General features: G+C 44.1%; 1 protein-coding gene and 1 pseudogene across 1 annotated transcript; one reads left to right on the top strand and one right to left on the bottom strand.

Moving 5' to 3' along the window:
• Positions 1 to 7,001: 7,001 nt before the first annotated feature.
• Positions 7,002 to 13,978, top strand: LOC115041638 (uncharacterized). Its single transcript, XM_029499295.1, has 9 exons — positions 7,002 to 7,041; positions 7,320 to 7,350; positions 7,760 to 7,872; positions 7,957 to 7,995; positions 8,156 to 8,993; positions 9,097 to 9,236; positions 13,047 to 13,077; positions 13,402 to 13,514; positions 13,936 to 13,978. The coding sequence occupies exons 3-9, from the start codon at positions 7,760 to 7,762 to the stop codon at positions 13,976 to 13,978; spliced, it is 1,317 nt and encodes a 438-aa protein (XP_029355155.1). The 5' UTR covers positions 7,002 to 7,041; positions 7,320 to 7,350.
• A 294-nt stretch (positions 13,979 to 14,272) lies between these two features.
• The window catches only part of LOC115041573 (uncharacterized), a 2,876-nt pseudogene continuing 437 nt past the window's right edge, over positions 14,273 to 16,711 (bottom strand).

Raw genomic sequence — 16,711 nt, 5'->3', positions numbered from 1 at the left:
TCTCTCTGTCTCTCTCCTCTCTGTCTCTCTCCCCCCCCCCCCCCCCCCCCCCACCCCCTCTCTCTCTCTCTGTCTCTCTCTCTATCACTCTCTCTCTCGCTCTCTGTCTCTCCCTGTCACCCCCTCTCCCTCTTTCTCTCTAACTCCCTCCTTGCATGCGCTGATAAAAACCATCCTTCTTAAAAAAAAAAAAAAAACAGTTTCACCCAGTTCTAAGCATTTATACTGCATTACTAACCATGTTCTGCCAAAGTCTCTGTCTCTCCCAGTTCCTCTCCTCTCTCTCCCTGTCCTCATCCTGCAGGTGGTGACTCATCTCCATCCCATGTTCCTGCAACACCTGCTGGTCCCATATAGCATGAATTCTGTATTACAGCTCAACTCCATGAACTTCATGCAGCAACATGTTCCTGCCTACACCCCCCCCTCCAATGCCTGCCTGCCTGTCTCTCTCTCTCTCTCTCTCTCCCACTCTCTCTCTCTCTCCCTCTCTCTCTCTCCCTCTCCCTCTCTCTCTCTCTCTCTCAACCCAACCGGTCGAGGCAGATGGCCGCCCCCCCCTCAGCCTGGTTCTGCTCGAGGTTTCTGCCTCTCAAAGGAAGTTTTTCCTGCTCATCGGGGGATCTGTTGGGTCTCTTTAAATAAATTTATAAAGAGTTTGGTCTAGACCTGCTCTATATGTAAAGTGCCTTGATGTAACTTTGTTATGATTTGGCGCTATACAAATAAATCTGATTTGATTTGATTTGATTTGATTTATTCTTCATCTAATTTCTTTCAGACTTACTGTTTTCAGTTGGTTATTAACAGTTTATTACTATTTCATTATTCACCTTTGTCACTCTTTTTCTCTTTATAGGTGCTTTTTATCTTTTGTATGTTTGTATTAAATGAGCTGTGAAATGAGTCCTGATTGTGCGATGATCAGGTTTGTGTTGTGTTGTGTTCTTCATCTGTACCTTGATGCTGACAGAGATCACACTGCTGTTCATGTCCTCCCTGTCGAAGGCGTTCACCACAGAGATGACGCCGCTGCTGGAGTTCATGACAAAGTGTCGGAGATACTTCTCTGGAGACACTAAAAAAAGACAGCACGATGGGCGGTCTTTCTTTTATTCTGTTTATCGTGAGCTGAACATTTTATTTACCGGCACTGATTCTGTAGGTTACAGGGACGTCGATCCCTTTGTCTCCGTCCTCAGCCTGTATGGCCTCTGGTTGAACTAACACCCCTATCTGAAATCAGGAACATGAGAGATTTATATTGAAATAATCTCACTCAAATGAAATCAGTAACAGTTTTTTATCCAGAGAGGGGAAGGAGTCACCTGGTTCTCTGGAATCAGAGCCTGGTAAAGGTTCTGGCTGAAGGTCGGGTTCATGTTGTCAAAGTCCACCACGTTGATCAGCAGATCAGCTGAGTCATTCAGCCCCCACTTATCCTGCAGGCCACAATTCATTTGTGTTTATGGTCAGAGTTGTGCGCCAAAGGCTCACACCTTCTGATAAATATAAATATCACCTCACACCTGCAGATGCTCAACAGATTTCAACCAGATCGTCAATTTACAGACAGACAGAAGCCTGATTTTATACGAGAACTGAGGCCATGGGCTAAATCAACTTCATCAACTTAAATCTTTTTCCTCTTACCCGAGCCGTCACAACAAAATTGTACTTTTGGGCCACGTTGTAGTTCAAGCGTCTCTTCAAAATAAAAGTCCCAGAGTTGGTCAACACAAAGTCTTCTGAAGGTGGGGCCTTAAAATAGAAAGTTACCATCACGCATCCACACAGAATTCATCCTTCATCAGCATAAAAATCTATTACAGTGCATTAGTTTATTATTTATTTGACAGATAAACTGTTTCAACTTCAGATTGAAGAAATATAAGAATGAAAATATTCCTTACAAAGGAATATGTCAGTGTCTTGTTTTCTACGGAGACGTCTCTGTCCACAGCTGTCACTTGAATAACTGCAGTGTCCACTTGGTGTGTCTGAAAGAAGAATCTGAATTAAAGGCGTTGAAGAGAAACACGTCATGTTTCTACATTTATCCTGCAGTGAACACGCTTTTTATGTTCACGCTGATAAATATTACATAAAGTTAGATATTTTCTGGAGAAGATATTTGTCTGTGTGGGATTATCTGTCTCATATCTTTTCATATTCCGAGCAATATTTCTGTTTCTATTCTGGAGCACCTGTAGCTGACCAAACGTCCTCTGGGCCTGTTTTTTAAAGATTTGATTCCTACCTCAGAGACATTGACCCAGGCTGAATCCAACTGAAAAACAGGGCCGTTGTCATTGAGGTCGTTGACCGTCAGTTTCCGCTTGTTGTTAATCTGCAAAGCACCAAAGCATCATTTTTAAATTTTGTTTTGTTGTGTCACTGAATGAATTCTGCGGCTTCATCACTTCACACACCTTTCCTGAAGCATCACACGTGACGGAGTAGAACAAGATGCCGTCAGTCTGGAAGACAACAACATCACATGACCTACAGGACACACTGTCACGGCTTATTTTCCAACAGAAGCTGCTGTTTGGCTGGATTTCTGTAACCAAACTAAATGTTATGTGTTTTCCACATAAATGGCTTGTTGTCACTGACCCTTGCCAGCACGTCTGCGTCCAGCGGCATCCTGGTGCGAACAGTTGCGTTGGTATCTCCAGGTGTGAAGCTCAGCTCCAGGAACTGCAGATGTTCGGGGAAGATGTTGGACACCAGTCTTACGTCTTTTTCTGCTGGGATGCCAGTCAGCAGCTCCACATCGCCTGGAGCATCATGGAAGAGAAAGAACATCCCATCTACCTTCTGATGGACCCACAGATCCTTTCACGTGTCTGAAAATCACTCATCAGGTTCCCATGAAAGAAACATCTCCCAGAACTTGGTGAACATTAATAAGCATGGAACCACTTTCAATATAATTTTCCAATATCATTTTGATTGTTTCTTGTCTTAGAAAAATATAGAAATCTCAACCGATGGACATGGAAGCCCACAAAGGTAAGATAATTATTCTAATATTCTATTCTATTCTATTCTATTCTATTATTCTAATTATTAAAGACCATTTATTTATTGATCTGTGAAAAAGGCAAATCATTTTTTATGAAACATATGAATAGTTCCACTTGTTTCGTTCATCTGTCCTTTAACTGGAGCACTAGGTGTCAGAGACAGGGTTCGAACATCCAGTTCTCCACCTCACCTGTGTATCCCTCATCCACCGCACCCACCAGCTGATCACTGCCTGAATCACAGTTAATGGTGGAAGTGACTGCAAGAACAGAAGGAAGAGTTAAGCTGATCAGCTAATCGTATTCAGGAGCACCTCATCTTCCTGGAAAACAAGGCGAAAAACATAAAAAACCTCTCACAACTGCACCGGAAGAAAACAGACTTGGTCCTGGTTGGATGGTACAGTCTGTCAGTCACACAGTAGCCCCGCCCCCAACCCCTCCCCTCCTTCCTGCTGTGTTTCCCTCTAAATGGAGCATCATTTAAAAAATGAACATCGTGTTTTACAGGACTGTAAACTAGACAGAGACCACAAACTCATCGCGTTTAAGCAGAAGCACTCATTAAAATCAAGAACTTATTTGAATAACAAATCCAGAACCTTTAAATTAAAAACAAGACAAAAACTAAGCGTGTTCCTAAACTCAGAGAAATCTTGGCTCACTTACCTATCGGACTTCCTGTGGCGACAAACGCACAACTGGACACAACGAGGAGGAGAGCAGTCCAAATGGCACCGCTGGAGTCCATGCTGGCAGGACTGTGTCGTCCTGACACTTCACAAGCAGCACTGATTTGGTCATCTGAATATCAGGTGTTCAGAGTGCGCTGCAATCCAGTTTTATGGCAGGTGATAACGTGTTTCAGGTCTAAGTGAGAGTTAAACCACAGGTTTCATTATCTGTGAAACGGCCTGCTGGATTCTGCCCTCGGATGGTTTATGGTGTTTCTGTCTGTAGATAAGCTCATGGAGCAGATTGTCTCTGTGACAACTGATGATTCCCGTTGGACTAAACAGATTTATCAGCAGTGACTAAGCTAACACACAATATGATAAATCATTTTATCAAATGACATCTTTAAACCTTTTGTCAGCCACATTCAGCCTTTAGAAACATCACCTCCATCTACGGCAGCACTTTGATGGGACAGTCAGATTTTGGTTTCTATATATAATGAAAGTAAGTCATAACAATAATAATAATCATTTCATGCTATCGATGGTTCCAGACAGTCACAACAAACTGCAGTTACATAAACATATCATGGTCCAAATAGAAGAAATACATGTGTGTTTGCTTTTGTCACCTGAGCTCAGAGCAGAGGGGATGGGGGGGGTAAATGTTTGTTTAGCCTCCATCTGCACTGTGACCCAGGAACCTGCAGCCATGAACATTATTTTTGTTAACATCGAGAAATATAATCAGAAGTTAATATCTGGGCCATGACAGCTGATTCAACGTCTGAGGTCACAGTAATGTCAGCTGAGTGAAGAGACGGGACGATGCAAATCACAATAAAACGAATAATACAACACAAATGATGTGAAACGACACATGAATGAACCTACTGAACTCATGCACACACAGACTATTCATATATTGATACTGGAAAACCTACATCCCAGACAACCATCAGGAACACAGGTGTTGTGTAATCGTACACATCACACACTAGATGGACACCAAGTCAGTACGACGAGGGATTCCAACATGCTGTCAGAAAATTTGTTTCACTGTCCATCCAGTTTCCTAATTCTCAGATTGAATGTTCATTTTTACAGAATATAGCTGTGCTCTGTTTAAATGGTGTCTATGACAGAGCAGTGGGGTTCACTGCAGGAGATAACAAACTGTGTCTGTCAAAAAGAACTTTGTTTACCAGCAACAAACCGGCAAACCTCATGAGATCAACCGTTCAATGAGAAGAAATACAAGTCAGTAGCGTCTTTGTGTTTCTCCTCCAGAGCAGGCAAAAGATTTTCATTTGGCTAGAATTTGTATAAATTTCCCTTTAAAATACAAGTGACTAAAACTAAAGGACTAAAGTGAAAGGTGGACTTTCCTTTAGGACTTTTTTCAGCAGTGGACAGGCTCTCTGACGGCTTTAACTTTTACAACCTATTTATTGGCTGGTCAGTTGAAAATGACATTTTCTCCCTCACAACCACTACTCTAATATGATTACATTAAAAATTGAGTAAATATTTTTCACTGACATCACATATAAGTGCAAACATTAAAATACTATTTTTTACCTAACATCATCATTTATAAGTCAGAAAAGGCTAATGACACCTGAATAGCATCATCTTCATCAGTTGTATTTCTCTTCTTAGAGAACTATTTGAAGAAGCTCATCTGAAAATCTGAAAATGCAGACAGCAGTTAATACATCATGGTGTGTAGATATTAGCTTAATGCTATCAATTAGCTTACTGACGTTAGCGTCACTGAGTTGGCACAAGTCAAAGGCCAAATTAACTGAAGCTACCGTAATGTGACATAATGTTAGCTGGACATCAAACTGTCTGTTTAACTTGTAAAATCTATGCTGAGTTATCTGAAGCTAATGAATCTCTTTTCTCTGTAAGTCAATGTGTTTTCCAGGCCAGCACTTTGACTCTGACCCGGTGCCCGACGTGATGTCACTTTCAAGGCTGCGCTTTTGTGAGTAATTAACGTTGTATTAACTGCAATAGAACCCCCCCCCCTTCACTAAGAAAAGCTAATGGTAACTGACCTCCTTCTCTGATCTTTGACACCTGTGACCTTTGACCTCTAAAACATAATCAGTTCATACTTGCATCCTTGACAAGGTTTAAGCTACATTAGAAGAATACAGAAGTATAAGAATGAACTTTGTTGGTAGTTTTAAACCAACAGAGACATCAGCAGCCTGCTGACAGCAGAATGATTCACTTCACTCTTCCAACAGCAGCAACGAAAGAACCTGATGAAGAACCAAGAGTGAGTCTGTTAGCCCTCCTTAGGAAACCACAATCACAACAGAGAGGAATTCTGCCAACGTCTTAGCAGACCGACCATCTTTTCAAATGTTGGTCAGAATTTATAGTTTCTTTTCTAAATAAGACCACTAAGGAGGATATTTCAAACTCTTTGTAGAGATGCCATTCAATATGAAGATGGTTAATAGCAATAAGTGATTGATTTCCGACAGACAGAAACAATCGACCTACACACAACATCCTTGCTTTTACATGCAGGTGTTCGCTTTGCTAACTGAAGTCTGTTGAGTTTTTGTCAAAATAAACACTGCAAGACAGCTGTGATTATGATATAATAACTGGGCAAAATAATTCCAGCATAAACCAACACCAGCCTCCTGAGACCTGAACTTTTGATTTCATATGCACGTGAGTGGGAATTGTTGTACACTGATCATCGAAATGTGCTTTTGCACAAACTGAGACAGCGTGCCAATGAAAGATCACAGAGAGCTTTAGTGACGCAGAGAACCCAAAATTAAAGTCCTCATATTCGGATGCAGAACCTTCACATTGTTGCTGCTGCCTGTGTTTTGACAGACGTATTGAAGTTTTTTGTAGCTCCATCGTGACATTTTAACAAATGGGAGAGCAGGTTACTGCAGGTGGAAAGAGCTGCTGGGAAACTGATGAAGAAATATTTAGACAGTGGTTAATCTGATGGATCGATTTGCTCTATGCACAAACACACACACACACACACACACACACACACACCTTACAACCAAACCAAAAATCTACAGATTTCTAAATAGAATTAAGGTAACTTGAGGTTTCGTGACATCAGCAGGCTGCAGTCTGTTTTAGATCTGACTGTAAAATCAGCAGGATGTCTGCTTCACATTCTTCCTCATTATTTCTTTGGTGTTTGGCCAAATCAGGTGTCGGAGGGTTTGGCCAAAGTTCCAGTCTTCTCTATAAAAACATCACTCCCTTCTGACTGCAACAAGAGCAGATCCAAGTCAGCAGCATCTGAAAGACGACTTTCTCCAACAAAGCAGGTAAAAGATTTTCACCTGGCTGATTTACAATAAATCACAACTTTAATATAACATGAATTTCACACAACATAGCTGTTGTAATAACTGGTTGTAATTTCAACTGATTCATATTTCAATTCAGAGGTACATTCATTCATAATTCTTTTAAATGATGTCGGTGTGGTTTCAGTTGAACTTAAACTCAGGTTTGAGTTAAAGACAGCAGAAGCCAACACTGTTTTACTCCATACATCAGATTCACTCTCTGGATTTACACAAATGTGTTTTTTCCTGTTTAGATCCCAGATTCTGCTGCCAGCAGCAGAGAAGGTGAGCTTTGACAACTTTGCTCACTTTTTGTTTGCCTTTTTTAGATGCTGCCCAATTTGAACAAAATCAGTAAAGGACTTGACTGATTTCTTCCACATTTACTGTCAGTAGCCACAAAAGTAAAGTAAAGTAGAGACAAAGGACAACATCTACTGAAAGCAAAGGGATCAGGTAGAGAGGTGAGCTGAAGGATGTCAGGGTGTTAGAGGAGCTTCTCTCAGAAGATCAGTGGTGGAGTAACAGACTCTTTCCACGATGAAGAACCGAGGACTGACCTTCAGTTGGACCTGTCCTCAGAACTTCTGTCACAGATAACAGAGCTGTTTCAGGGACGGCTCCTTTAGGCTCCAACATGTTGGACATTATTTCCATTTGACCTTTTTCTGATCCTCCTGCTGTGAACTCTCAGATGGCTGCTCTCTCCTGGATGGTGGTGTCACTGGCTGTGTTCCTGTCCACCAGGAAGACTTCAGCTGTGGACCCCAATGACCTTGCACCAATAATACAACAACTCATAAACAGGTGAGTTAATTTAATGATCAAAGATAAAAATCTGTCCATCAGTCATATGAGCCAACATCCTGAAGTCTCTGTTTCCTTTGGCAGATTCAGACCGAGCTACATTGACCAAGAAACTAGAGAAACGTAAGTCATCATGATTTATCCTGCAAACACACACACATATAATCCATGATGTCCATTTTGGCTGACCATTCAATAGTAAATAATGTTCACATTTCTACATCACATTCACACACAGTTTCAAATGTCACGTTTGACATTCTGTGCTTGTTTCCTTTAACAGGGTATCTCCCATGTACAGTGTGCTTGTAGGCATCCCATTTAACACTGCCACTAGATCGTATGATATAAATCTAGTCCCGGACACTGGTGATGCAGTGAGGACCGCAATCCAGAGATGTGAGATTTACAGCGGCAGGAAGGTGGTGGCAGCCACGGTGCTGCAATGGCGAACTGTCATGGGTCAGTGTCCCAATGAACTTGTACCACCCTCATGGAAACGTCAACTGACCCAGCGACATTGTCCTCAAGGGGTTAGAACATGGAAGGATGTTGATGATCAATGTGCTGATTTAATCATGAAAGGTAAAGCTGATCATGCAGAGTATCGGGTTCTTCAGGGATTTAGCACAATATCCAGTAAGTTTAGATTTAATGAATTGTTGGTTTTCTTCACTCTTTCCTCTCCATGTTCAACATCATGTACAAGTGAAACCAGTCAATGGAGCATTCTTGACAGCATACAGGGGATGAGAGACTGGGGGAATCGTGCTGTGGTGTTTTCTCAAATATACAAACCTAGTGGTGGTACTAGAGACTTAACTCCTGAGGAGCGACGTGGTTCCCTCAAACGACTTGGAGACAGAGTTGGTTTAAGGAACATTTTCTATTGCAGGCGGGTTGAAATACAAGTGGGACAACATGAAATGGTGTGCTCAAGTTGTGCTAATCCTACTGGCACGGCAGTTAAACGTGAATGTTATGACGAAAATGCTCCGCCTACTTTTACACAAAACACTCAAGGGGGGTCCACCAGGATTGAGTCATTAGGAGATGGTAGGGTTGAGATCCCAGGTGGAGGTCAGGCAGGGGGTCAGCGTCAGACCCCAGGTACAAGTCAGGTAGGGGGTGGAGGTCACACAGGGCCTGGTTGGGGTGTGTCCCCAGGTACAGGTCAGGTGGGGGGTGGAGGTCATACAGGGCCTGGTTGGGTTGTGCGCCCAGGTACTGGATATAATGCCGCAGCTGGTGGGGGTACGTCCCCAGGTACAGGTCAGGTGGGGGGTGGAGGTCATACAGGGCCTGCTTGGGGTGTGCGCCCAGGTACTGGATATAATGCCGCAGCTGGTGGGGTACGTCCCCAGGTACAGGTCAGTTGAGGGTTGGATTTAATACAGGGGCTGGTCGGGGGACGTCCCCAGGTACGGGTCAGGTGGGGGGTGGATTTAATACGGGGGCTGGTCGGGGGACGGCCCCAGGTACGGGTCAGGTGGGGGGTGGATTTAATACGGGGGCTGGTCGGGGGACGTCCCCAGGTACGGGTCAGGTGGGGGGTGGATTTAATACGGGGGCTGGTCGGGGGACGTCCCCAGGTACGGGTCAGGTGGGGGGTGGATTTAATACAGGGGCTGGTCGGGGGACGTCCCCAGGTACGGGTCAGACACGACCTCGGGGCCAACCAAAGTAATACCACAACACTTAGCAGAGGCAGGTGGGTGTTCTTTTAATTTCACATTAACAAGTAAAAATGTCAAATCTGATCAGTGTGTTCCTTTTTATGTTTATCTTAAATTTGAAGACATTTAATAAAGGTATTACTGACACATGGTGTCCATAAGAACGAGACGGACATGTTCTGATGGACGTGCTGGCGGTGTGAAATGTCTGTTAGTAGCCTGAGTTGTTGAAGAATAAATTTGTTGGTAGTTTTGTAACAAATGACTCGATCAGTAAACATAAAGTTGATTATCTTCACTGAAACAAACAGATTGTATGTAAATGAACACGAGTGTTCACAGATTCAGTATCTACTGTAAAGTTTAACAAAGTCTGCTCTTTCAAAATAAAGCTCAGCTCAGCATCCACTCTCAGGTGTCTTTGAGTTCTTCCCCGTTGGAGCCATGATAACAAACATCAGCCTACCTGAGCAGTAGGTTCCCTTTGCTGAGTAAAGTTGATGAGGTGTAACTCGCCCTCTCCCTCTCTCACACATCACATGACCTCAGACCATTTTTGAGTTGGCCGCCTCGCGTACCTTCCTTCTTTCCCGCCATCTTGCAAAGAGGAGTAAGCTAAGTTGGCTAATGTTATGCTACGTTGAACAGTGAGAGAGACACTCTCCGTGTGTCAGCAAACACAAACTAATGCCCCACAGCTGCTGTGTGTTGGGGTGATCCACTAACAGGGTAAAGAACATGATCTGAGTTTATAGAAGCTGCCGAACAGAAAAATGAGAGAAGTGGATACAGACAGGAAGACATTTTGTGCTTCACTTAGGCCCTTTCGGTGTTACTCACTTTTGGCCCTCTGGGGCTTCCGTCGCCTGTGGCCTGTGACCTGTTGCTAAGCAACGGCAGCACGCTTGTTCGGCTCAAACAAAGCCCGCAAAATTATTCAGTCTGCCGTTAAAGTCAGAAAGTTAAAAACGGAAACAGACGACAGAAGAACAGGCAGGTGAGGCGACTGACCCGAATATGTGACCCAGAACGAGCGGTGCTACCGTGAAGTTAGTTAAGAGAAGTTAGCATGGTTAGCTGTAGCAAGTAGTTGGTTCACGAGCTAACCTGACCTGTTAGTGTGATCGATGGAAGAGAAAGGGAGCGAGATGTGTGTGTGTGTGTGTGTGTGTGTGTGTGTGTGTGTGTGTGTGTGGTGTTCATGAGGTGTTGCTCTGCGATGCGTCGTGTATAAAAGTATACTGACTACAAAAAGTAGACTACACCACTGTATAAGACACACACACAGACACACACTCACACTCACACACACACACAGACACACAGTCACACACACAATCACACACACAGACACACAGTCACACACACAATCACACACACAGACACACACTCACACACACACAGACACACACACAGACACACACTCACACACACAGACACACAAACACACACAAACACACACAGTCACACACACACAGACACACACACACACAGACACACTCACACAGACACACAGACACACACTCACACACACACAGACACACACTCACACACACAGACACACAAACACACACACACACACAGTCACACACACAGACACACACACACAGACACACACACACACACAGACACACTCACACAGACACACAGACACACACTCACCGGTATTTGTAGGGCTGTAAAACTCAAAAATTGACTAAAGGATCGACATATCATATCTGTCACGTCTCCTGGTTTCCCCTTCTTTCCAACCCCTCCCGTTTAAGTAGTTTCCTGTAAATCTCTGTGTTTTAACCTTCATTAAAAAGAAATAAAAGAAATCTTCCGCAGCTGTCATTCCTCGCTGTGGTGATGGGAGGCTAGTGGCAGTCACGTGACACGAGATTCCTTCAAATCAACAACACGGTGGCTTCTTGGTTGGAGTGGTGGAAAATTTCCCTTGTTTTCAAATCCCAATGTGGACAGGTATGTGTATGAGAGACAGAAACAAAACACTGAATCAGCAGGAGACAGTGAAAGTTGCAGCAGAAGACTAGGAAGTATGTTATTTTCAGAATCTAAGAGAAAAGTGGATGACAGACGATAGATGGAGAGCATAAAAAAAAAAAAACATCCAAACATCTGTTCTTTTTTGTGTTACTCAAACGCTGAGGAGGCCCTCCACTGAGATGACGTGGCAGCTCCTTTGAGTTTGACACCTGGCTGTAGAGGCAAACAGCTGCTGGGAAAGTAATTAGAAAGCACCTATCTTTATCTCAGACAGCAGAAACAAAGGAACAGGTCGGAGGTCATTGCAAACAGACTGTGAACTGATTAATCAATCAGGTTCTACACACACAGAGCCAGATTTCTTTAAGTACCTTAAGGTCACATGACAACAGAAGTGTGACAGTCTGATCACAAACTGCAGGATGTCTGCTCCACATTCTTCCTCATTATTTCTTTGGTGTTTGGCCAAATCAGGTGTCGGAGGGTTTGGCCAAAGTTCCAGTCTTCTCTATAAAAACATCACTCCCTTCTGACTGCAACAAGAGCAGATCCAAGTCAGCAGCATCTGAAAGACGACTTTCTCCAACAAAGCAGGTAAAAGATTTTCACCTGGCTGATTTACAATAAATCACAACTTTAATATAACATGAATTTCACACAACATAGCTGTTGTAATAACTGGTTGTAATTTCAACTGATTCATATTTCAATTCAGAGGTACATTCATTCATAATTCTTTTAAATGATGTTGGTGTGGTTTCAGTTGAACTTAAACTCAGGTTTGAGTTAAAGACAGCAGGAGAAGCCAACACTGTTTTACTCCATACATAAGATTCACTCTCTGGATTTGCATAATGTCGCCTATTGTTTTACAAATATTTTAAATGTTTGCACTTAAAGAGGACTTTCAACTTTTGCTGAACGGGGACAATTTGCTGCTAAAAACACAATAAGAGGATGATTAATCACTGAAATATTCCACTAAATTATCATGAGGCAGTTTCTCTAAAACATATTGTCACACTTAAGACCCGCGGGCCAGCTGTAGCCCATGAGAGCTTAAAAGGTCTGATTGTCTTAAAATAAGTCAAAAGTGTGTATTGACCATAAACTACATTTCCCACAATGCATGCCGATTGTGTTACCTGTGACTAGACTGCAGTGTATCCAGATCAATGCGATTTTCAACGATCCCAAAACGTCCAGGAAGAGAAAAATGAATGCAGGCTGAACCCAAACCGTAATTCTGCCCCTCTCAACCGTGTTCTCAAAAATTCATGTCATAACTGGTGTTGGATGATATTTTTCTGTTTTCACTTGGACAGTTTGATGGTAGATTGATGGAGTAATGTGGGTTTATTAACCTGACAAATTAAAAGGATTATGTTATAATAACAGGGCCGTTATACTGACGTGGCCCTCGATGGAAATGAGTTTGACACCGCTGCTCTATAAGCATCCTCAGGCAACAACAAACATAACACTGTTCTTATGTTTTTTCTTTTTTAGAGTTCAGATCCTGCTGTCAGCTGCAGAGAAGGTGAGGAATCCTCTGATCTGATCAGTCCTGCTCTGGTTTGACAACTTTGACAGCGTCAAACAAAAAGTAACAAACTTCAACAGAGTCAGCAAAAGTATTTGACTGATTTCTGCCACATTTACTGCTAGTAGCCACAAAAGTGGCAGCAAAAACGTCTGTGCAGTTGGTACAACATCAAATCATTACAAACCTTCAGTTGGACCTGTCCTCAGAACTTCTGTCACAGATAACAGAGCTGTTTCAGGGACGGCTCCTTTAGGCTCCAACATGTTGGACATTATTTCCATTTGACCTTTTTCTGATCCTCCTGCTGTGAACTCTCAGATGGCTGCTCTCTCCTGGATGGTGGTGTCACTGGCTGTGTTCCTGTCCACCGGGAAGACTACAGCTGTGGACCCCAATGACCTTGCACCAATAATACAACAACTCATAAACAGGTGAGTTAATTTAGCCCTTTAAAACTGTCAGGAGTGCCCGCTCTCCCGTTTGCATATTTATTTTTAAATGCCAGTAGAGTTACAACCAAATAAGACAGAGCAATACCTTTTTTTTCCCATATGAAACCGGAGGACTGACACTTTAATACCAGGCATTGAATGTGTCCCGGAGTGCTGTTTCCTTGTGCTCATTGTTTTTCAAAAATCTGCAAACAACAACAATATTATGATCTAATCTGCAGCACTTCCGATGATGGAATATTTGCCATCTTGTTGTAAACATGAACTATCACATGATTTTCCGTGTGTCCCTTTTTGCCACACTACCCGTGTTACGACAGGAAGGGTTAATGATCAAAGATAAAAATCTGTCCATCAGTCATATGATCCAACATCCTGAAGTCTCTGTTTCCTTTGGCAGATACAAACCGAGCTACTACAACCAAGACACTAGAGAAATGTAAGTCAATGAAAAATTATTTTCTACATGGTTATATTCTGTTTATTTCACCCTCTACTGGACCGGAGTAACTGATTTTGTTCCTTAAGAAGCACATACTTGTTGTTGTGTTGTGAATGTTGACTTTAGAATTGTTGTTGTTTTGCTTCTTAATGCACAATATTGAGGCGAAATCACAGCTCATGTTACAGTTCTTCCATTTGATTCCCAAAAACACACAAAGTGCCTGATGTCCATTTTAGCTCATCACTGAACACTTAGTTCTTGAATACATCTTCTGATGCACCTGAATACATCGTCAGTGATCATCATACAGCCTCCTCCAGGCAACCCCACCACGGTTGATCAGACTGCAGTGTGTGTTCAGGTGGCATTCACTTGTCCCTATGGACCTTCTCTCTGGTTCCAAAGCTCTGGTCCTTGCTCCTCCTGTGATGCCCAGTACACTGAGGGCTCTGTGGAATGATTGCCCCACAAATCCTCTGCAGCCTACTTCGATGGACATGCACTTAGCCTTCCAGCCCTGCTCTTGACAGCTGACGACCAGATGTTCATATTTGGTCCTCTTTCTTTCATGAGCCTCCCCTAAGTGTTCTTCCCATGAGACCGTCAGCTACATGATGAGGATTTTCTTGGTACCCTCAGAGACCAGAAGTATGTTGGCCTCAAAGTGGTGCTGACAATGTGCTGTGGGAATTTCAGCTGTTTCTCCAGCTCCACTAAGAGCTGCCAGTCCTGTGCTGTTGACAGGATTCCTGCTGCCACAGTCTTGTGTCCTGGCCTTGGCTGCACTCCTGCCTTGACGAACGTTATTGCACCATTGGTGGTTTTTCGCACTCGACTGCAGCTGCTGATACCCTTGCTGATGGCCTCCGCAATTGGTTTCAGCACCTGGTTATGCCGCCAGGTGTACCGGCCCTTGCCGAGAGCTTTTGGGCAGGAGCTTAGGATGTGCTCCAGTGTTCCCCTGGCTGAGCACCGAGAGCAGTTTGGGGTCTCCACCTTTCCCCAGGTGAAGAGGTTCGCTAGGCTAGGCAGGACATTGTACATTGACCAAATCAGGAAGGTGACGCGGTGGGACTCCGCCTTCCATAGGTGACCAGGTGACTGTCCGGTCCATGGCCTGCTCCCACCTCGTCCAGGCCCCTTGTTGCTTCAAACCCTGCTCGATCTTCCTTCCTTCACTGCAGCTCTCACCTCCTCCCGAATTTGCCTCCGCTTTTCCTTCCCCTTGTGCTCCCTGTACCAAGATGTTGGGAACAGCCCCAAGCCTGCTCTGCCATGAGCCACCACACCTACCAACTCTTTTTGGCGCAGCTGGGATTCTGCATCCAGCAAAGCGGCCTCAGCCCTCCACTTTCTTCCAGTCTTCACCTCCACTCCAGCCTGGGCCACCTTTGGATCTCTTGAGTCTCTATACATCAGCACCTCCTGAGCCCGTGTGACCTTGAATTCCTCTTCCAGAGACTTTAGGAGCAACCGGAGATTCGTGCTGTTCCCATAGAGGGCAATGTTACTGAGACTTCTGGGCAACCCCAGCCATCTCCTGAGACAGCTGCTGACCTTCCTCTCCAGGGTCTCTGCCGTGGAAATGGGGACCTCGTAGACAAGTAGCGGCCAAAGTATCCTTGGCAGAATACCATGCTGGTGTTGTGAGTCAGTGTGCAACTCAGGTTGTACCAACAACATGGAGACACCGTCTCAGAGGTTGCCTACACCCCCCCCACCCCCCAATGCCTCTCTCACCCTCTCTCTCTCTCTCTTTTTCCCACTCTCAACCCAACCGGTCAAGGCAGATGGCCGCCCCCCCCTCAGCCTGGTTCTGCTCGAGGTTTCTGCCTCTTAAAGGAAGATTTTCCTGCTCATTGGGGGATCTGTTGGGTCTCTTTAAATAATTTTATAAAGAGTCTGGTCTAGACCTGCTCTATATGTAAAGTGCCTTGATGTAACTTTGTTATGATTTGGTGCTGTACAAATAAATCTGATTTGATTTGATTTGATTTGGTAAATCCATGCTTTGAACTTGCCTTGGAGGCTGGATTGGTCAACTGATCTCAGCCAAGTGTCTAACTCCTGGCAGGTGGACTGCACCGATGAGGAGTCCTTGAGGCTGCTGTCAAACACCTTTCCCAAGCTCTTCACTGGCTTCTTGGAAATGATTTAAATTTGCTTCACTTCGATGATGAATCAAAACCTGTCGGTAACCTTGCCCTTCTTCACCACTTGTGCTCTGGACTTGGCTGGATTGAAACTCATCCGTGCCCATTGGTGGTCGTGCCCTTGCAGGATCCATCTGCATCCCGGTACAGACTCTTTACCGGGATGCAGACCGTCAGGTCATCCATAAAGGCCCTGATTGGTGGCTGAAGGATCCCTGATAGGGTCCGGGGGCCCCGACACCCAGGCTCAGCTGACTTCACCATCATGTTCATCACCAGGGCAAACAAGTTTACTGCTGCTATCCGGCTGAGACTCTCAACCTGAACTGATCGTAGTAGTCCAGGATCAAGTCTGCAACATGATGTGGCAAATAGTGTTTGGTCATGGTGGTCTCAGCCAGTTTGTGGGGGATGGAGCCTTATGCGCTGGCGAGGTCTAACCACAGGACTGTAAGATCACCCTTGTTCTCGCGGGCTTCCCTGATGAGCTGTGTCACCACTCCAGTGTGCTCTAGACACCATGGCACTCCTGAGATCCCAACCTTCTGCACCGATGTGTCTATGTAGCTGTTGCTGGA

This window comes from Echeneis naucrates, chromosome 1 (genome assembly GCF_900963305.1).
Source record: "Echeneis naucrates chromosome 1, fEcheNa1.1, whole genome shotgun sequence".
Lineage (NCBI taxonomy): Eukaryota > Metazoa > Chordata > Actinopteri > Carangiformes > Echeneidae > Echeneis > Echeneis naucrates.
This window is presented reverse-complemented; position numbering and strand designations above follow the sequence as displayed.